This window comes from Artemia sp. Qi Xiang Cuo, chromosome 4 (genome assembly GCF_049724085.1).
Source record: "Artemia sp. Qi Xiang Cuo chromosome 4, ASM4972408v1, whole genome shotgun sequence".
Lineage (NCBI taxonomy): Eukaryota > Metazoa > Arthropoda > Branchiopoda > Anostraca > Artemiidae > Artemia > Artemia sp. Qi Xiang Cuo.
Window position 1 is genome coordinate 27,819,100 of NC_142797.1, and position 19,105 is coordinate 27,838,204.

General features: G+C 35.5%; 1 protein-coding gene across 1 annotated transcript in view; it reads right to left on the reverse strand.

Moving 5' to 3' along the window:
* mus101 (mutagen-sensitive 101) overlaps positions 1-9,409 on the reverse strand; it is a 224,216-nt gene extending 214,807 nt beyond the window's left edge. The window contains exon 1 of the mRNA XM_089087479.1: positions 9,278-9,409. Coding sequence (XP_088943605.1) covers positions 9,278-9,376 — 99 coding nt within the window. The 5' untranslated portion in view covers positions 9,377-9,409. The remainder of the gene's footprint in view (positions 1-9,277) is intronic.
* Positions 9,410-19,105: the final 9,696 nt, after the last annotated feature.

Genomic DNA, 19,105 nt, shown 5'->3' on the forward strand with positions numbered 1-19,105 from the left:
GAAGCAACGAACGGTGTTTCTGGGACGAAAGAAGGGACTGCCCAAAATTGCACATTAACTGTAAGCGCCTATCACGCAACGTTGGCAGTCGTAAGGTACTAAGGGCAGCCTCATAAGAGTTGTATTTCGGGCCTAGTATCACTTTCACTGCCCGTTTTTGAATGGCTTCCAGATCTTCACTTAGGTGTTCAATATTATGAGCCTGAGGGCCCCACACAGGACACGCATATTCAAGGATTGGGCGCACATACGTGACGTAAACCGTCTTCAGCTGACTTTGTGAGAAACCCAATCGGCGCAAGGTAATTAGCGACTGTAATGCGTAACTACCTTTTTTCACCAGACCGGCGATGTGCGCGCTAAATGAACAGTCGTCACTGAAAGTAACCCCGAGAATCACTGAGGTTGAGGTAGTAGGGTACCAAGGAACCGGGCATGAGAGGTCACGCTTAAGCGGATTAAACCTCATGACTTTTGTTTTATTCATATTAAGCTGGAGGTCGTTAATGCTACACGCCTCGAGAAAGGAGTTCCTGATCTCACTGCTGAACTGGGGATACACGTCTGACTTTTCAGCAAGATATTTCAGAAGTAGGGAGAGATCGTCCACGTATTTGAATCTGTCTTCAAACTCGAGGATAACGTAGTTAATTACCGCTAAAAACAAAAGAGCTGCCAGCTTAGTGCCTTGTGGTGCGCCACACGTTAGTTCAGCCCACTCAGAGTTTAAGTCACTAGGGAAGAGAGCATAGACACACTGACAGCGGTTACGCAGGAAGTCAACAACTAAGAGCAAAATATGCTTCCTAGCGCCCATCTTTTTGAGGTTATTTGCTGCTGTATAGTGGCGGATCAAGTCAAAAGCCTTACGATAGTCGACTAAAAGCAGGTCAACGAGGCTACTGCCTTTGTCCAACCACTCGGTAATCAGGTGGTAGAGACGTACTAGATAATGCGTCGTACTACTCCCTTTCAAGCAGCCGTACTGAAACGGATCTAGGGCTGGCTGAACTTGGGCTAGGAGCTCTCTATAAATAAAAGAATCAGTCACTTTAGCCATATTAGGCGTAATAGAAATCGGACGAAGCTGATTGCAGGACTTCGGGTCTTTGACTTTAGGTAAGACGCGGACGTAGGCTTTTTTCCAAGCACTCGGGAATTTGTGCTCCTTGAACGACTGATTGATCACTGATGAGAGTGGTTTTGCTAAAAACATAGAATATTCTCTTAAAAGTTTAACTTGCAATTCTCCTGGGTAAGAAGCACAGTTGCTTTTTAACTTTTGAAGTTCTTTATACACCTCGAACTCGGATACTTCAACGATTGTATCTTCAGAGACGTCAGCAATGAGGGCTTCGATTTCGGCTTCGGTGAAGGACGGGTGAGTAGTACAGATTGAAGTGAAAAAGGCGTTCACTTCGGCTGATTTTATCAGCGTTCTGTCGTCTTTCTGTATCTTAATTTCACTGGTGGTACGTTTACCGGTAAGACGCTTGACTTCAGAGTGCCACCTACGGGGCTCACCTTGAAGGAGAGGCGAGACTTTGTCATGAACGTACCTTTTCTGCGCTGCTCGTAACAGTTTAACAATGCGGTTACGAAGTTTGTTTGCTTGAACAATATCCCCACTGCGATGTAACTGGCAGCGAGTTAAGATAAGCTTCTTTAGATCGGGTGTTACCCAAGGTTTGTCAGTATCACTAACAGTTATTTTTTTCTCAGGGAAATGTTCGTGATATTTACATGACAGCAAAGAGTTGAAAGTATCAACTTTCTGGTCGATATCTGTCATAGAGCAAATCTCATCAAAGTCAAACGTCCCAAAACACTGTCCAAAGTTACTCCTTACTTCTAGTTTATTTTTCTGTATTTAACTTGTACGGTTTTTAACTAATGCTAGGATATCCCCCTCTCTCCTTTGTGAATTCCTCCAGTAAAGTTCCCCAGAAAATTTTCTTCCCATGTCTTTCAATTTTACAAAACTCCCACGCTTAAAAATGTCCGAATATTTCCCAATATGGTCTTATTTCAGAGTTCAGAGCAAACACATCTAAAATCTAAGATCGGATACCTTATGAACATTATTAAATCAGTGAATTTTGTAACAACAATTGGTTTGGGATTACAGTGACATATAATCCTGTCCTATGTTTATCAATTAATTCGTTGGTGTTAGAATTTTGGCGAGAAGTCAATATTTTTCTTGAAGCTTTAGGTGAATTTGAGATTGGATATTTAGTTTTCATGAACTAGGATGTCAGAAAACGGTGGTGAAGCTTAGCAGGTTCTATGGATCACTGGACCAGCTTTCCATAGAGTTGATAGCCACTGCAGCCATGGGCTTGCCCATGTAAATATAAGTCTATTTCCTGCCCTTTCTCTTTTTCCTGCCTTTTCTTCAAAGCCATGATGCCTTTGTTTCAGGATGATGACCTTACCCTGGCAAGCTTTGCGGGATATCCTTTATGGCCAGTTAGAATTCTCTGTTCTGTTGCAGATAAATCTGGTCAATTTAAGTATCAAGTATTTTGCTACGGATCGCATGAAGTCGAAATGGTTTTGGAACAAAATTAAAAAAATTTTGAATCAAACCCCGCTTGTTTATAAAAATTCGGCTACAAGTTCAGATACTTCGGGGCTTATTGAGCGAACTCTTAAAGATGTAGCAGTAACAAAAGAAAATATGAAACAGGCTATTGCTCAGAAAGTTAACGAAGCACTTAAAATTTACCCCTTGACTGCACCATCCGCTGCAGAAATTGAAAAGATAATTGGCATAGTTCACAATGTGATAATATTGGAATTTACTCCGAGATTTCACAGGATTGAAAAAGACCTGAAAATATGTCAAAATCAACTGGAATTATTTGAAAATCGAGTTGCTAGAGTTGAAGCCAAGCTTGATGATGCTGACCAAGAGTTGAGACTGGATACACTACTGTTCAATGGTGTCAAGCTACCCCCCAGTGTTGAGGTAAAAGATGCAACAATGAATATTATACACAATAAGATGGCGTTTTCAGGTCTTGCTGATAGCAATGTTATATCTGTGCATAGGTTTTGGCGGAACTCTGATGATAGCCGCTCTGATAAAATTGCTCCAGTTTTAGTGAAGTTTAAAGACCGCCACACAACTGTAAAAGTTTTTGGTTGCAAAAAAAAACAACTTGTGAACACGAAGATTTTTGTGGCTGAGAACCTAACAAAGAAAAAAAAAGAGAATTGTTGAATGCTACAAGGGAAAAATACAGCAATAAGTTTGTGTGGTCAAACCAAGGTCAGATCTATGTCCATCTGGAGAATGCAACTTCTGCTCATAGACTTTCGTCTCTGAATGACATATTTGATTGTGATTGATTGTCCTTTTTTTTGTGTATTTTAGTTTTGAGTCTTTCTATGTGTTTATTTATTCTTATTGTTATTATAATTCAATTATTCCTATTTCCTTTTTTCCAGTTTATGTATGGTTTTTATCCCTAATTAAGAAAATAAGATCGTGGCTTTTTATTTTACTTTTTTATTATGTTTAGTCTACTCCCAATACCTTAATTAGAGTTGCTTGAAAAAAATTCGCTCTCAGTTGATGATGTTTCATCACATCAGATAGGTCTCCATTTTCAAGATCGAGTTGATGAGTGCCCAAAGCCACTCCGTCCTAGCCACTACCTTTGTTTTGAAGAGTTTGGTCAAATTAAAAAAGAGATGAATAGTTTGTGTGTTGCTCAATGGAATTGCCACATAATGTCGGCTTTTGAAGATGTTCAGTTTTTAAGTAATATTGATAGTGTGATTGATGTTTTTGGAATTTATGAATCATTCTTGAATATATATAGTCTTCTCTCTTCCTAATCTTTTCCAGGTTACCAACTGATATCAAAGTCATGGCAGTCAATGGGGCGAGGGGGACTTGCATTTTTGGTGAGAGAGGGATTGAATTTTAAGGAAAGGGAGGACCTTTATTTATGGAATGAAGGTAAGATTAAAATTTTTTCTATTGAGATTGAAATGGATAATGATAAAAAGTTAATTGTTTGCCTGGTTTATAGGCCCCCTGGTGCTCATTTGGAGAAATTTTTCCAGGAGTTTGATCAGTTTTTAAGTAGGGTCCAGTCTAGTCAATCAGAGTGCATTATTCTGGGTGATTTTAACTTTGATTTATTCAATTTAAATAGTTTTAATTTAGAATTTTTAAATCTTGCATTATCTCATGATTTGTACCCAGTGAATCTGATTCCTTCCCATATCACTGCTCAGTCGGCAACATTAATTGATAACATAGTTGTATCTTCAAATCTATTGAGGCAAGCATTCTGTGATGTTCTCCTCCAACCTGCTTCTGACCACCTCCTGATTGTTTGTATGATAAATAGTATGAAAACTTCAGCTAAAAACCTAACTAAGAGAGTTTACAGATATATGAGAAATAATAACTTGAGAAAGCTGAAAGAGCAGTACTATAGCATGGGATGAAGTTAGCAAAGAGCAAAATGCAACTACAGCATTTGACAGGTTTATGAATATTCTCTTACTGGCATATGAGGTGTCTTGTCCTCTGAAGAAAATGAGGAAAAAGAAAATTGAGCCAAGAAAGCCATGGGTGACCACAGAATTGCTTGAAATTATGGAAATGCAAAACCAGCTTTTTGAAAAACATTTACAGAGCCTGGGGAATGTGAGTTTATTTGAAGAATTTAAGCAAGCGAGAAACAAAGTTAACTATAAGCGTCGCAGTGAAAAAAAGCATATTATGCTTCTGCTTTTGATGGTAAAAGTGGTGATGCAAAAGGAACCTGGCGACTAATAAATGAGGTTTTAAAAGGGAAGACTAATAATAATGATGGACTAAAGAGTCAGTCGGTGAGTGGAAGTGAAAACACTGATAAACAGGAAATGGCAGATGAATTCGGAGAATATTTCACGAACATAGGAGCAAGTATTAAGAAAGAAGTAGCTAAAAAGTCTGGAAGACATCTGGAGAAGTCCTTTATTGATAATCAAGACCAGAACAAGACCAAAACATAACTTAGGCTTTACTGAAAAAACGAAAACAAAAAACAAATGACTGTGGATTGTCAGTTTGATATACTTATGAACTCAAAATGAACAGAAAGTATAATCAACTTCAAAGGAGCAAACTCAAATTCAACTCAAATTCAAACTCAAATTCAAAAGCCAACTCAAATTCAACTCAAATTCAAGCCAACTCAATTCAATTCAATTCGAAAGCCAACTCAAATTCAAAAGGAGCAAAAATTAACATTACTAGGGCTGAAAACCCCCTGGCCTTTTCAAGACCAGAACAAAACTTAGGCTTTACTGAAAAAAAAAATGACCATGGATTGTCATGGATTTGTTCTGGCCTTTTCAAGACCAGAACAAAACTTAGGCTTTACTGAAAAAAAAAAATGACCATGGATTGTCAGTTCAATATGCCTATACGGATATTTATTCTTTAAAATATATAAAGGGTAAAAAATGAGTAAAAAAAACTTTTTTACTTATTTAAGTAAAATAAGTGAAAACATTTAAAATGTTTTGTTTTCAGTAAAGCACAAATTATGTTCTGGTTTTGAGAAGGCCTGGGGGTTATCAGCCCTACTAATGTTAATTTTTGCTTGTTTTGAGTTTGACTTGCCTATTTATTCTAATTTCCATTCATTTTGAGTTTCACATTTATTTATTGATAGTGATTTGTAGCAGTTTTACACTTGGATGATTATTTGACTTCATTTTTGCCCATTTCTGGCTTAATTTCTGGCATTTCTGGCAAAAACTTGCCTCTCAATTACTTGGACTATCTGTCTTGGCTTTTCTCTTTCTACATTTAGCCTTGTCTTGATGCAACCTACTGCAAAATACTTGATAACTTCAATTCAATGATAGCTGCTATTCTATGAGCAACAACAATTTTTTCTTCTGATATAAACTTATCTATTGCATTAAGTTGTGTCTAGCTGACAATATGATAAATACTCAGCTAACATTCTCAATACAGCTGAGAGGTTGTGTAACATCATCAGCGAGTGGAATCTCCCCTGTCCCCTTTTTTGTTCCAGTAAGCAAGCAGATTTGATTTCACTATGCAAATAAATCATAAGTATAATATAACTCAAGAATAATTTAATCTTGCCATTTGTTTATTAAATAGGCATTGTATAGCTAATAAAATAACAAAAACATGGTTTATGGGTAATAAAGTTGGTTATAAAGTACAAGAGTGCTTGGATTTTCACCAGGACTTTTTGTTCAAAGATAGGCTATATGCTTAACAACATCATTACCTTAAATTACCTTAAATCACAGCTTGGAGTGAAATAAGGACTTTCGATCCTGTTGAATCACTCCTTATGATGACTGTTGTGGTTGGTTAAGTTCTGGTGGAAGATTCTGGTGCTTCCCAGTCAAACTTCCATGGTGTATCTTTCCACTCAGCATCCAGATGGCGTTTGAAAGCATCTGTTGATTCAGCAGCCACAGTGTCCTCCTTGAGGTTATTCCAGAGGTTCTCAATCCGATTCAAGAAGAAATTGCATCTTGCTCCAGTTGTAGCGTGATATTTGCGGATTCGTCTAAGGTGTCCTCGTGTTTTGTGGGAGGTGTCGATCTCCAGGATCTCATTTTCTCGATTGGTTGAGAGGAGTTTGTGCGCCTGGATCATGTCTCCACGTTTCCGTCTGTATACTAAGGAGGGGAGGTTGAGTTGCTTCAGCCGTTTACTGTATGTCTTGTTTTCCATGCCGACAATCATCTTAGTGGCCCTTCGTTGGATTTGCTCAAGAACTGCCTTGTCCTTTTTGAATCAAGGGGTGGCCAGTATCGTCCCCACCTCCAGTCTAGGTCTTACTAATCCTTTGTAGAGTTTGGTGATTACGTGTTTACTCCTACTGGTGATGCTGTGTTTGATGATGCCTAGGGCTCTACTAGCTTTGGCTGAGATTTTCTGTGAGTGGGAGCTGAATTTCAACTGGGAGTCAACGATGACGCCAAGGTCACTCTCCTCCTGGACAGGCTCAATTGTGTGGTGACTTCCAGAATTTTGGGTCATGAGGTACTGATGTTTGGGGTTTTTGTGTCCGAAGTGTATGACCTTGCATTTTTCTGCGTTGAATTCCAGCAGCCATCTTTTGACCCAAGAGCACATGTGGTTGAGATCAGTTTGGAGGGATTGGATGGAAGAAGAGGTGTTGGCAGGACCTATGAGTTTCAATTCATCCGCATATAGGGTGGTTTTGTTGCTGGTGATGAGGGGTAGCTCATTTATGTAGATGTTAAACAGGGTGGGGCCCAGGACGCTGCCCTGGGGAACCCCACTAGTGACTTTGATTTCGTCAGAAAGGACATTTAGTTGTATATTTTAGTATTAAGGAATAAAGTTGTTGCTTTGAAGGAAAAATGTGTTAGTGTTAAGGAAAACGTGTTACTTCTGACAGAAAACTTGTTATCATGAACAAAAAATTGTTACTTCTAAGAAAAATTTGATATCTTTGCCAGACTACTTGGTGTTATTAGAAAAAATTTTCAATGTTAAGAAAAACCTGTTACTTCTAAGAGAAATTTGATAGGGTTAAGTAAAGTAGTGTTAAGATTTTCAGAAAGTGTTTTTTTAGATTAATTTCTGTTAATTTTTATTGACAAAGTCATTTTCATGAAAAAATAATATTTTATATCTTTTCATTTTTTTTTCTATTAAAATCTATAGTTTGGCTTGCTATTTGTATTTTGGGACTTTTTCAACAATTTTTAATCCTGACAAATATTATTTTTTAATTTCATTTTATACCTCCTCAAGTTAACCTGAAAAAAAAAAAATGTAATATTATTCCCATTCTATCTATGCTCTTTGACAACCTAGATACACTTACAATCTAATTATTTATATAAAATGTAAGAGCAGAAGTAGTAATAGTAGTAGCCCCAAAAGCTTCAACTTAATACCCCCAATCATTCTCAATATATTGCTGAAGTGTCTCATTGGTATCCACAAACACAATGCCTTTTGATTTATTTTTAAAGTAGAATTTATTTATATGGCATAAGGGGCCAATTGCATAATTGTGGGGATTTGACATGCCCAATATCGCTAAAGACATAGCTGATGGACCGTTCTACTATGCTGAACAAAATAGTTGTCTAAAAATTTTGACTAGATGTGTTTGGGAAATAAATTGACTTGATAGATGGACTGATCGCCCTCCAATCTCTTTTTACTCTTAGAACTTTTAATTTTGAATCAAATTAGTTTTTTTAAATGTTTCAATTATATTTCTAGCTATTATAGAGTAGTGCTGCCTATGATGTTGCTTATATGCCTTTTTGAAAACATGTATGTATACAGTTTTTTCATTTAATTGGAAGGCCCCCTAATCACTTCCTAGTAGTTTTACCTTAATACTCTTAGCATCATTAGTTACAGTAACTGTAGTTGCAGTAGCCTACTAAAAGTATACACATAGTGCCTTCTGGCTAGTTCAAAATCCTCTGCAACTTACTCTTAAAGATCTAACTTAATAATATAAGTTGTTATTGAGATATTGCTTTGTCAACTTTTTAAAAGTCCAAAGGCTCATAGTTTGTTTTGATTTAGTTCAACATCTACCTAAATATTTCTTATATTTGATTACTAAAGACATTGTTATATTCTCTTTGATTACTGATGATATTTTTATATTCTCTCACAATTTTGATCAACTGTGTTTGGGAAAGAGGATATCAGGAGGGGTTGAGGGGGGCTATTTTCTATTTTCACAGGAGGGGGGTTTAAACTTACCTCTCATTTACATCAGAAATAAAATTACCCCCACCCCCTAATGTGCAAATATATACCCTGAATTGGTATATATAGGGATGGAGGCTAAAATTTATTTCCAACAAAAATGATTCCTAAGCCTATTATATTCACAAAGAACATAAAAGAGGCATCAAATGGTATATTCAATTTAGTCATAACTCAATAATATGATTTGGTAAATATTTACTGAAATTTGAGAAAGGTTGAAATAGCTAGGATATGTTTTACAGAAAAAGGATGGAAGATTGTCAAAGCCTGTCCTTGTCAGCCAACCATGTAGGCCTACAGCTAAACAAAAAGCAGGTCCTTTATGAATGGAGTGAGAGGGTATCATAAAGAAAGATTTATGGGAAACTGACAATTTTCGGAAGGGTATAAATAGGTTATGAATAGATTTAGATGGAGAAGTATGGCCTGAGGCATATTAGGCTAGTGCTGCATTGAGTTGTTGGTAGTAGTAGAATTTAATGAACTGTAAGTTGCAGTTACCTGAAATGCCGTTTTTAAGTTGGTAGATAGTTCTTCAATTGTTTTCCCTTCAGGAACCACGCAATGAATTCTAATAGTGTGCACAGATTCGTTTGACATTTCCAGTTTCTTAGCAGCGTTTTTAAAATTCGTTATATGCGCTAAATTTCAGCAGTTAATTAATGTTAACTGAAATCCCTAAATGACAGACCTTATTTGTGTATCATAAATATCTTGTATTCGAAAGAAAGAGTACAGTAGCTATTGTAATAAACAGGAATTAAAACAAAAAACAAAAGCTCATTCATAAAATCATAGTTTCTTTACCAACAAGCTTGTATGATATTATTTGTGGTAATTTTTATTTTGAGTTTGTTTTTTGACATATTTTATTTCATATTTTAGATTTTATGTTAAATTAATTTTCAAAAAATTCCGAAAACAAGTTTTTCAAAGAAAAGTAAAGGCCATATCAAACTTAAGATCAATGGAAATAAATACCCATACTATTTCAAACTCCATAAATTGCTACTAAGAATAAATGAAATCCAAAACGAACAGAAATTAAATAAGACATCATTGCAGACGAACATAAAAGAGATACCAACAAAATGAATAAATAAATCTTAAAACGAGTAACTTAAATTTAATGTGCAAATCCAGCTAAAAACGAATAAAAATCTACCGCCCCCTTCCCTAATTGTAAGGAAAAAAAGTTTTTTCCTGCGGGAAGTAAAGAGCTTAGTTGAAACTTATAACGAAAAAAATATTGCTTTTCAGTCTATCTAACATGTATCAATAGAACTTGAGCAAATAAACCAACTGATAATATTGCCCTATATTTTTATGACTAAGGAAAACGGGCGATTTACAGAAAAAACAAAAAACAAAATGAGAGTTTTGGTACAGTAAAAGTAAACAGATTAAGGACACTCTAAGAAAAAATTAATCATTTTACGATTGTTGCTTTATTTTTTATTATTATTTTTTTGTGTGTGTAACTTGGTATCTCTTCTGCACAATGAGCTCGGTCCAATGATTAAATCTCGTTTTGGTACTGAAAAGGACATTTCGTGATTAATTTGGAGACAAGTCGAAGTAAAGCCATCTTAATAATATTAGTACTATAGACTAGCTCTATAATTTGTATCATAATTTCAAATATTCCGTTGTATAGAGAGAAATAAGTGGTTTTCTGGAATTCATATTATGGTTTATTTGTTCTTCATTTCAAGTAATACTAAAGCGTGTATTTTACAATTTTAAATTGTGTATTACCCACTATTGGTGTTATTGCGGGTTAGAAATTGTGCGTGCTGTTCAATGACTTTGCAGCTACTAAAATAATATTTACTTTTATGCATTAGTTTTAAGATAATTTTAATTGTGTACTGAAATTTACTGATATCACAGGTGGTGCAAGACTATGAAAAGCGTTATAGATTAGTTGTTTTTGTCAGGGTACTTACTCAATTTTTAATCCTAAATCAATATTTTTGTTTTCTCTACTGTCCTTTGAGTGTTTTCAGTAAAATGCTTGTTTTCAATCATCATAAAAATAAAGGGGAACACTATCAGTTGGTTTATTTGCACTAGTTTTATCGATATATGTTAGAGAGACTGTGAAGCAATAATTTTGTTCCTTTAAGTTTCAACTTCGCACTTTACTTTCCTCAGAAAAACTTTGTTTAAAAAAAATTAATATTTACCCTTTTTAATTTAAATTTAATGTAGAAGAACCACTGCCATGATCTATTTTTTTTTGGGGGGGGGCCTCCCTCATATACAGAATAATTTCTGTTCATTTTAAGGCTTAATGTTACTCCTTACTTCTAGTTTATTTTTCTGTATTTAACTTGTACGGTTTTCAAATAATGCTAGGATATCCCCCTCTCTCCTTTTTAAATTCCTCCAGTAAAGTTCCCCCAGAAAATTTATTTCCCATGTCTTTCAATTTAACAAAAATACCACGCTTAAAAATGTCCGAACATTTCCCAATACGGTCTTATTTCAAGTTCAGAGCAAACACATCTAAAACCTAAAATTGGATACCTTATGAACATTATTAAATCAGTGAATTTCATAACAACAATTGGCTTGGGATTACAGTGACGTATAATCATGTCCTATGTTTATCAAGTAATTCGTTGGTGTTTGAATTTTGGCGAGAAGTGGATATTTTTCTTGAAGCTTTAGGTGAATTTGAGATTGGATAATTACTGATTGGATATTTAGTTTTCGTGAGCTGGGATGTCAGAAAACGATGGTGAGGCTTAGCAGGTTCTGATGACTGGGCCAGCTTTCCATTGAGTTGATAGCCACTGCAGCCATGGGCTTGCCCACGTAAAGATAAGTCTATTTCCTGCCTTTTCTCTTTTTCTTTTTCCTACCTTTTCTTCGAAGCCGTGATGCCTTTGTTTCAGGATGATGACCTTACCCTGGCAAGCTTTGCAGGATATCCTTTATGGCCAGTTAGAATTCGCAGATAAATCTGGTCGATTTAAGTATCAAGTATTTTGCTACGGATCGCATGAAGTCGAAATGGTTTTGGAACAAAATTAAAAAAATTTTGAATCAAACCCCGCTTGTTTATAAAAATTCGGCTACAAGTTCAGATACTTCGGGGCTTATTGAGCGAACTCTTAAAGATGTAGCAGTAACAAAAGAAAATATGAAACAGGCTATAGCGCAGAAAGTTAATGAAGCACTTAAAATTCACCCCTCGACCGCACCATCCGCTGCTGAAATTGAAAAGATAATTGGGGTAGTTCACGATGCGATTATATTGGAATTTACTCCGAGATTTGACAGGATTGAAAAAGACCTGAAAATATGTCAAAACCAACTAGAATTACTTGAAAATTGAGTTGCTATGAATATTATATGCAATAAGATGGCGTTTTCAGGTCTTGCTGATTGCCATGTTATATCTGTCCATAGGTTTCGGCTGAACTCTGATGATAGCCGCTCTGATAAAATTGCTCCAGTTTTAGTGAAGTTTAAAGTCTGCCACACAGCTGTGAAAGTTTTTGCTTGAAAAAAAACTTGTGAACACGAATATTTTTGTGGCTGCCAACCTAACAAAGAAAAAAAGAGAATTGTTGAATGCTGCAAGGGAAAAATACGGCAATAAGTTTGTGTGGTCAAACTAAGGTCTGATCTATGTCCGTCCGGAGAATGCAACTTCTGCTCGTAGACTTTCGTCTCTGAATGACATATTCGATCATTATTGATTGTCCTTTTCTTGTTGTTTATTTTTGTTTTTTTTTGTGTATTTTAGTTTTGAGTCTTTCTAAGTGTTTATTTATTCTTATTGTTATTATGATTCAATTATTCCTATTTCCTTTTTTCCAGTTTATCTATGGGTTTTATCCCTAATGAAGAAAATAACATACTTTTTGATTATGGTTAGTCTACTCCCAATACCTCGATTAGAGTTCCTTGAAAAAAATTCGCTTTCAGTTGATGATGTTTTATCACATCCGATAGGTCTCTATTTTCAAGATTGAGTTGATGAGTGCTCAAAGCCACTCCGTCCTAGCCGCTACGTTCGTTTTGAAGAGTTTGGTCAAATCAAAAAAGAGATGAATAGTTTGTGTGTTGCTCAATGGAATTGCCACATAACGTCGGCTTTTGAAGAAATAGTTCAGTTTTTAAGTAATATTGATAGTGTGATTGATGTTTTTGGAATTAATGAATCATTCTTGAATGTGTATAGTCTTCTCTCTTCCTAATCTTTTCCAGGTTACCAACTGATATCAAGGTCGTGGCAGTCAATGGGGCGCAGGGGACTTGTATTTTTGGTGAGACAGGGAATGAATTTTAAGGAAAGGGAGGACCTTTATTTATGGAATGAAGGTAGGATTAAAATTTTTTCTATTGAGATTGAAATAGATAATGATAAAAAGTTAATTGTTTGCCTGGTTTATAGACCACCTGGTGCTCATCCGGAAGAATTTTTTCATAAGTTTGATCAGTTTTTAAGTAGGGTCCAGTCTAGTTGACCAGAGTGCGTTATTCTAGGTGATTTTAACTTAGATTTATTCAATTTAAATGGTTTTAATTTAGAATTTTTAAATCTTGCATTATCTCATGATTTGTACCCAGTAAATCTGATTCCTTCCCATATCACTGCTCAGTCGGCAACATTAAATGATAACATAGTTGCAACTTTAAATCTATTGAGACAAGCATTCTGTGATGTTCTCCTTCAACCTGCTTCTGACCACCTTCCGGTTGTTTGTATAATAAATAGTATGAAAATTTCGGCTAAAAACCTAACTAAGAGAGTTTATAGAGATATGAGAAATAATAACTTGAGAAAGCTGAAAGAGCAAGTTAGTACTAATGTATGGGATGAAGTTAGCGAAGAGCAAAATGCAACTACAGCCTTCGACAGGTTTATGAAAATTCTCTTACCGGTATATGAGGTGTCTTGTCCTCTGAAGAAAATGAGGAAAAAGGAAAATGAGCCAAGAAAGCGACCCCAGAATTGACCCCAGAATTGCTTAAAATGATGGAAATGCGAAACCAGCTTTTTGAAAAACATCTACAGAGCCCGGAGAATGCGAGTTTATTTGAAGAATTTAGGCGAGTGAGAAACAAAGTTAACCATAAGCGTCGCAATGAGACAAAAGTATATTATGCTTCTGCTTTTGATGGTAAAAGTGGTGATGCAAAAGGAACCTGGCGACTAATAAATGAGGTTTTAAAAGGGATGAATAATGATAATGATATACTAAAGAGTCTGTAGGTGAGTGGAAGTGAAATCACTGATAAACAGGAAATGGCAGATGAATTTGAAAAATATTGCACGAGCATAGGCGCAAGTATTAAGAAAGAAGTAGACTGAAAAGTCTGGAAGACATCTGGAGAAGTCCTTTATTGATAATCGAGACAAGGGTGCTTTTTTTCGTTCGAAAAGAGCACAGCAAAGGAGATCGAGAGCACAGTGAAAGGACGGAAGTCCAACTCGGCCGAAATAGATGGACTTAATCTTAGAGCTGTAATATATAAACTATCCTAGTTTATATATTACCTTGTCTACTTCATTTGATAAATCTATCACTTCAGACCGGTGACTTCCCTAGTGGTCTTAAACTAACAAAGGTAATACCATTTTATAAAGGAGGCAACAAATTCGAATTGGCGACCGATTTCGTTATTGCCTGTTTTTTCTAAAATCTATGAAAAGATAATTCACAGGAGACTTTATTAATATTTGGATAAACTAGGAATATCGTGTGGCAGCCAATTCGGATTCCGCAGTGAAAATTCTACTAGCCATGCTGTTCACCATCTTCTGGATGTAGTCAATGGAGCTCTAGAAAAAGGTTTTATTCCTTTAACGATCTGTTTTGACTTCAAAAAAGCCTTCGACACTGTGGATTTTGAGTTGTTGCTGTGTCGCCTGTCTAGTCTGGGGATAAAAGATGTTTGCTTGGATTTGTTTAAATCATATTTGTATGGAAGGTCAACTAAAGTAATGTTCGGTGACATCGTTAGCGGAGTCTACCCTGTAAAATGTGGAGTTCCACAGGGCTCAGTCCTGGGTCCTTTACTCTTTCTCCTATACGTCAATACTCTGAGGTTCTACATGCATGAAGCAACTGTTACAGCATTTGCAGATGATACTGCGTTGGCGATTTCTGCACGGTCACTGGAAGAACTAGTGGATAAAGCAAACCGAACGCTGGAAAACCTTTTGGTGTTTACCTTCTTAAGTTACCTTGCTATTAATACTTCTAAGACAAATTATATGATTTTTAGTAGGGTAGGAAAAATTTTAAATAGTGCTTCTATAGTATTTGAAAATTTGTCTCTTTCATAGGTTTTTGAAAATAAATATTTAGGATTTTATGTTGATAATAATTTGAGTTGGAAGAAACACATAAATTTGATTTCTTCTAAACTTGCACGAGGTCTTGGAGTGATGCGGCGTTTGAAACACGCGTTACCTTTAACTGTTTTAACAAATGTATACCCTACTGTTTTTCATCCTTTTATTGTTCATGGTGGCTGTATTTATGTATCTAATTTTTCTTCAAATATTAAAAGACTGCAGATTTTTCAGAATAAGGTGAGTTTGTTCAGTATGAGCATACGCGTGAATCTTTTATTAGTTTTAGAATTTTAAATATTCATCAGATCAGGGACCATCGGGCGGGAGTGTTTACTTACCAGGTGCTTAATAGATGATCTCCAGAATATTTTATAGATTTTTTTAAGTTTAATTCTGATTATCATCATCATTGGACTAGAGGTCGTGGAAGCTTAGTCTCAGAAATAAGGAGTACGAGTCGATCTAGTTTTGCAATTAGGAATTATGCAGTTAATTTGTGGAATGGTTTCCCGGAGAGCATTAGGGAGTCAGAAAACCAGTTTCAGTTTAAAATTAGATTTAAAAAGTTTTTGTTGGGTGGGAATTAAATATTTTGATTGTTGTTTGTTTTGTTTTTTTTGTTTTTTTTTGTTTGTTTTTTTTTTATTCGGGAGAGTTAAGTGTATTGAATGGTATGAAAAGAGTAGGAAGAATGAATGACTTTGGTTTATGATGAAAGATAGTGTGTCGCTGCTCAAGCCACAAAAGTGGCTTAATAAAACGTCATACGTTCTTACTAGACCCCGGCGCCGCGCCGATGAGGGATGACCGGCGGCGGCGGGGCCGAAAATAGCGCGCCGCGCCGCCGGTAAGATGTTAGCGGCGCACCGCCTGCGCGGTCAATGCTGACCGCAAACATTAATGTTTTCATCAGTCTTTCTCAAATCACAGCTAAAATCTACAACAGATTCGAGCCTATTCATGAGTTCAAAAATTCACAAGTCGCTGGCTGGAAACTGGTCTTCTTGGTTATTCATCAAGAAAAGTAGAAATCTGGTAGAAACGAAATGGCTGTGACGTTTCAGAACCCTTGAATAATACGAGTAGTTGAAGCATCGATTAGCTATGTATTCTTAACATAAATAATTATCAAAATTAGTAGTTTTATTTTTTCATTGAGTATTACTGCATACAAAACTTCAAATACCGTATCACAAAATTCGTCAGTTATCTGGGTAAAAACTTTGAATATAAGTTTGAACTTAGAAGCTTAATTTTTTCATAATGTCCTTTGCCTATATCTGTTTTGTCACCTATAAAACAGTTGAAATGGGCGACTTTGATATTGATTGTTTTTTTTGCTCTTTTGGATTCCTAAATAGCCTTCCTTGTATTAAAAACTGGTTTTTATAAACAATTTTAAAAAAAATACATTTTAAAGTTTTTTTGGCTTCTTTATAGAATATATGTCATGTAGGCTAAGGCTGAACTGCTGCTTTTTTGTTGCTTTTGGCTGCTCTTTTGGATATTGTTCATTTTTTCTTTTGGGGATTCATTCCACATTATAAACAGATAAATACCTAATATCAGTCAAATTATAAACTGCATCGAAAAGGAGTAAATTTATCAAATTGAAATATATATCATGAACACTTCACATGAGAACATTTCAATTACATTGAAACAAAAAACACTTAATGGTTTATTCGGTATGAAGAAAAATGAAATGCCAGCTATTTTCTTAGGTAAAAAATGAAAAGCTCATCCGTTTTAAATGAAATAATATGCAGACTGAAGTAGCTCCAGGAAGATGTTGGGATTTTCATCCTAGTTCGCCACTTTTAATCCAAGCAAAATGTTAGGACACTTAGTATCAGTTATTGAGTTTGAGCTTTGATTTCCAAATGCTCACAAAAATTACCAAATTTAAGAAAGTCGCATCAATAAGTCACATGTGGTCAAAATACTCAAAGCCTCCTCTTTGATCCCCACCCAGGCTCAAAGCTTCTGCTATGGTCATTTCCATGGAAATCTCCAAAGAGTTTCTTTTTAAAATAGCTTTTAAGCGTAGTTAGGGGTATTTAGCCTTTTTTGCTTTTCTTCAAAGATTTGAAAAAAGTGTTATAATATTCCAAATGTTACATTTGTTATATCTGTGCATATTTTTGGTAATCGTTTGTGGGGTGATCAAATTTTTTTAACCACTGTAGATGCTTACGAACGTTGCAACATCTAGTGCCCTGAGGTCATAAGACTGTCAAAGACTCCTCCTTGAATCTCCCAAATTGAAAGCTTTTATTATGACCTGGCCTTTTAATGTAACTTGGGCACTGGACAACGGGCACCATTGTCACTCGAGCGCAACATTAGGTGGGGATGTCGATATCGCTTTCGTCATTCCAATTCGCTTTAATGTGAATCTGTCTGGTACTTATGAATGAATGTTTTCAAAGTGAACCCGTTTCATCAATAAGAAAAAAACGAGTTTGACGCATATGTCCCTTTCCCTTTGGACGACAAAACCATGCAAGTGCTGTATCAAGTATAACTCACGAAAATCTTTTTAAGTTTTGTCAAGTTTTCAGCTTTTTGGCATCCCTGCTTTCAAAAAAAAAAAAAAAAAATCAAGGTACTGTCACTTAAATATAATAACTCCCTCTGCCCCCCCTCTTGAAACCATCTTGATAGGATACCGTCTCTGCTTTAAATAAAAAAAATAACTTATTGGCACCCCTACTTTCAGAAAAAAATCGAGGTATTATTACTTAAATATGATAGCTCACTACCCCCCCCCCCCGGGATACCACCTTGATAGGATGCCGTTTCTGCTTTAAATTAAAAAAAAAAAAATTTTTGGATCCTTGCTTTCAATAAAAAAAATTCAAGATATTATCATTTAAATGTAATACCTCCCAACCCTCCCCCCCTCTGGATACCACCTTGATAGGATACCGTCTCAGCTTTCGTTTGAAAAATAATTTACTTAATAATTAACTAGGTCACTGTATGGTTAAAAAAAAAACGCAAAATAACGTTAAACAGCTTAGTGTTCCTTGAAAAAAAAATTTGAGGGTATGAGTAAAGAGGTACAAAGACAACAACAGAAATGTCGAAATTATTCAGATATACCTCAAATTACTGAAAAACTGAGTCATAGATTTGCCGTGGCATTCAATAAGATCCAAATAATCTAATTAAAAGGGAGCATCTACACAATGAAAATTAGGCAAGTAGCCTATGAGAAATCGCAGAATACACACGACAATGAATGACATTTATTGGGGGGCCCTGGTCTTATTAAAAAATTTCACCGAGTTTACAGGGACATTGATATAATTTTCTTCTGTCTCCACTTCAAATGAAAAAAATAATTATCTTTTTGGCATGCCTGCTTTCATTAAAAAAAAATGAGGTATTATCATTTAAAAATGATAGCCTCCTATCCCCCCCTATAGGCAATAATTTACAATTTATTTATGAATCATTTTTTTGGGGTAACTTCCGGTTCAATCTTTAATTCCCCAACATTGTACATAGCTTAGTCTATAGCTAAATTTTGTCTCAATAGATGGTTGTTTTTTTTTTTTTTGGGGGGGGGGGTAAAAATGTTTCAGAAAGAAGATTTTAATTTCGATCAGGGTTCAACAATTGAGTATTAAACATTAAGAAAATCTTATCTAAAAACAGCCAAAAAAAAATCTGCAAATTTACAATTCAGCTGTAGAAACGATCTGTCGGCTGTCAATTTCAAAATCCAACAACCGAAGGCTGAAGCTGTATAGTAATGAATGAGTTCTATAGTTCTATTCAACTTGAAAATAAAATTCTTGACTACGAATGATCTAAGAAATAGCGATTAGGAAACTGCATTTGAAATGACTTAAACTCATTTCATAACGACGATTCTTTTTTTGTCAACACATGAAGAACTGTGTATATTACAATATTTGCAATTGCATATTGTATCTGTCTGTTTTTTTTGCAAAGTAACAAAAGAGACGAAAATTAATGAACAAGAGAGTAGTGAA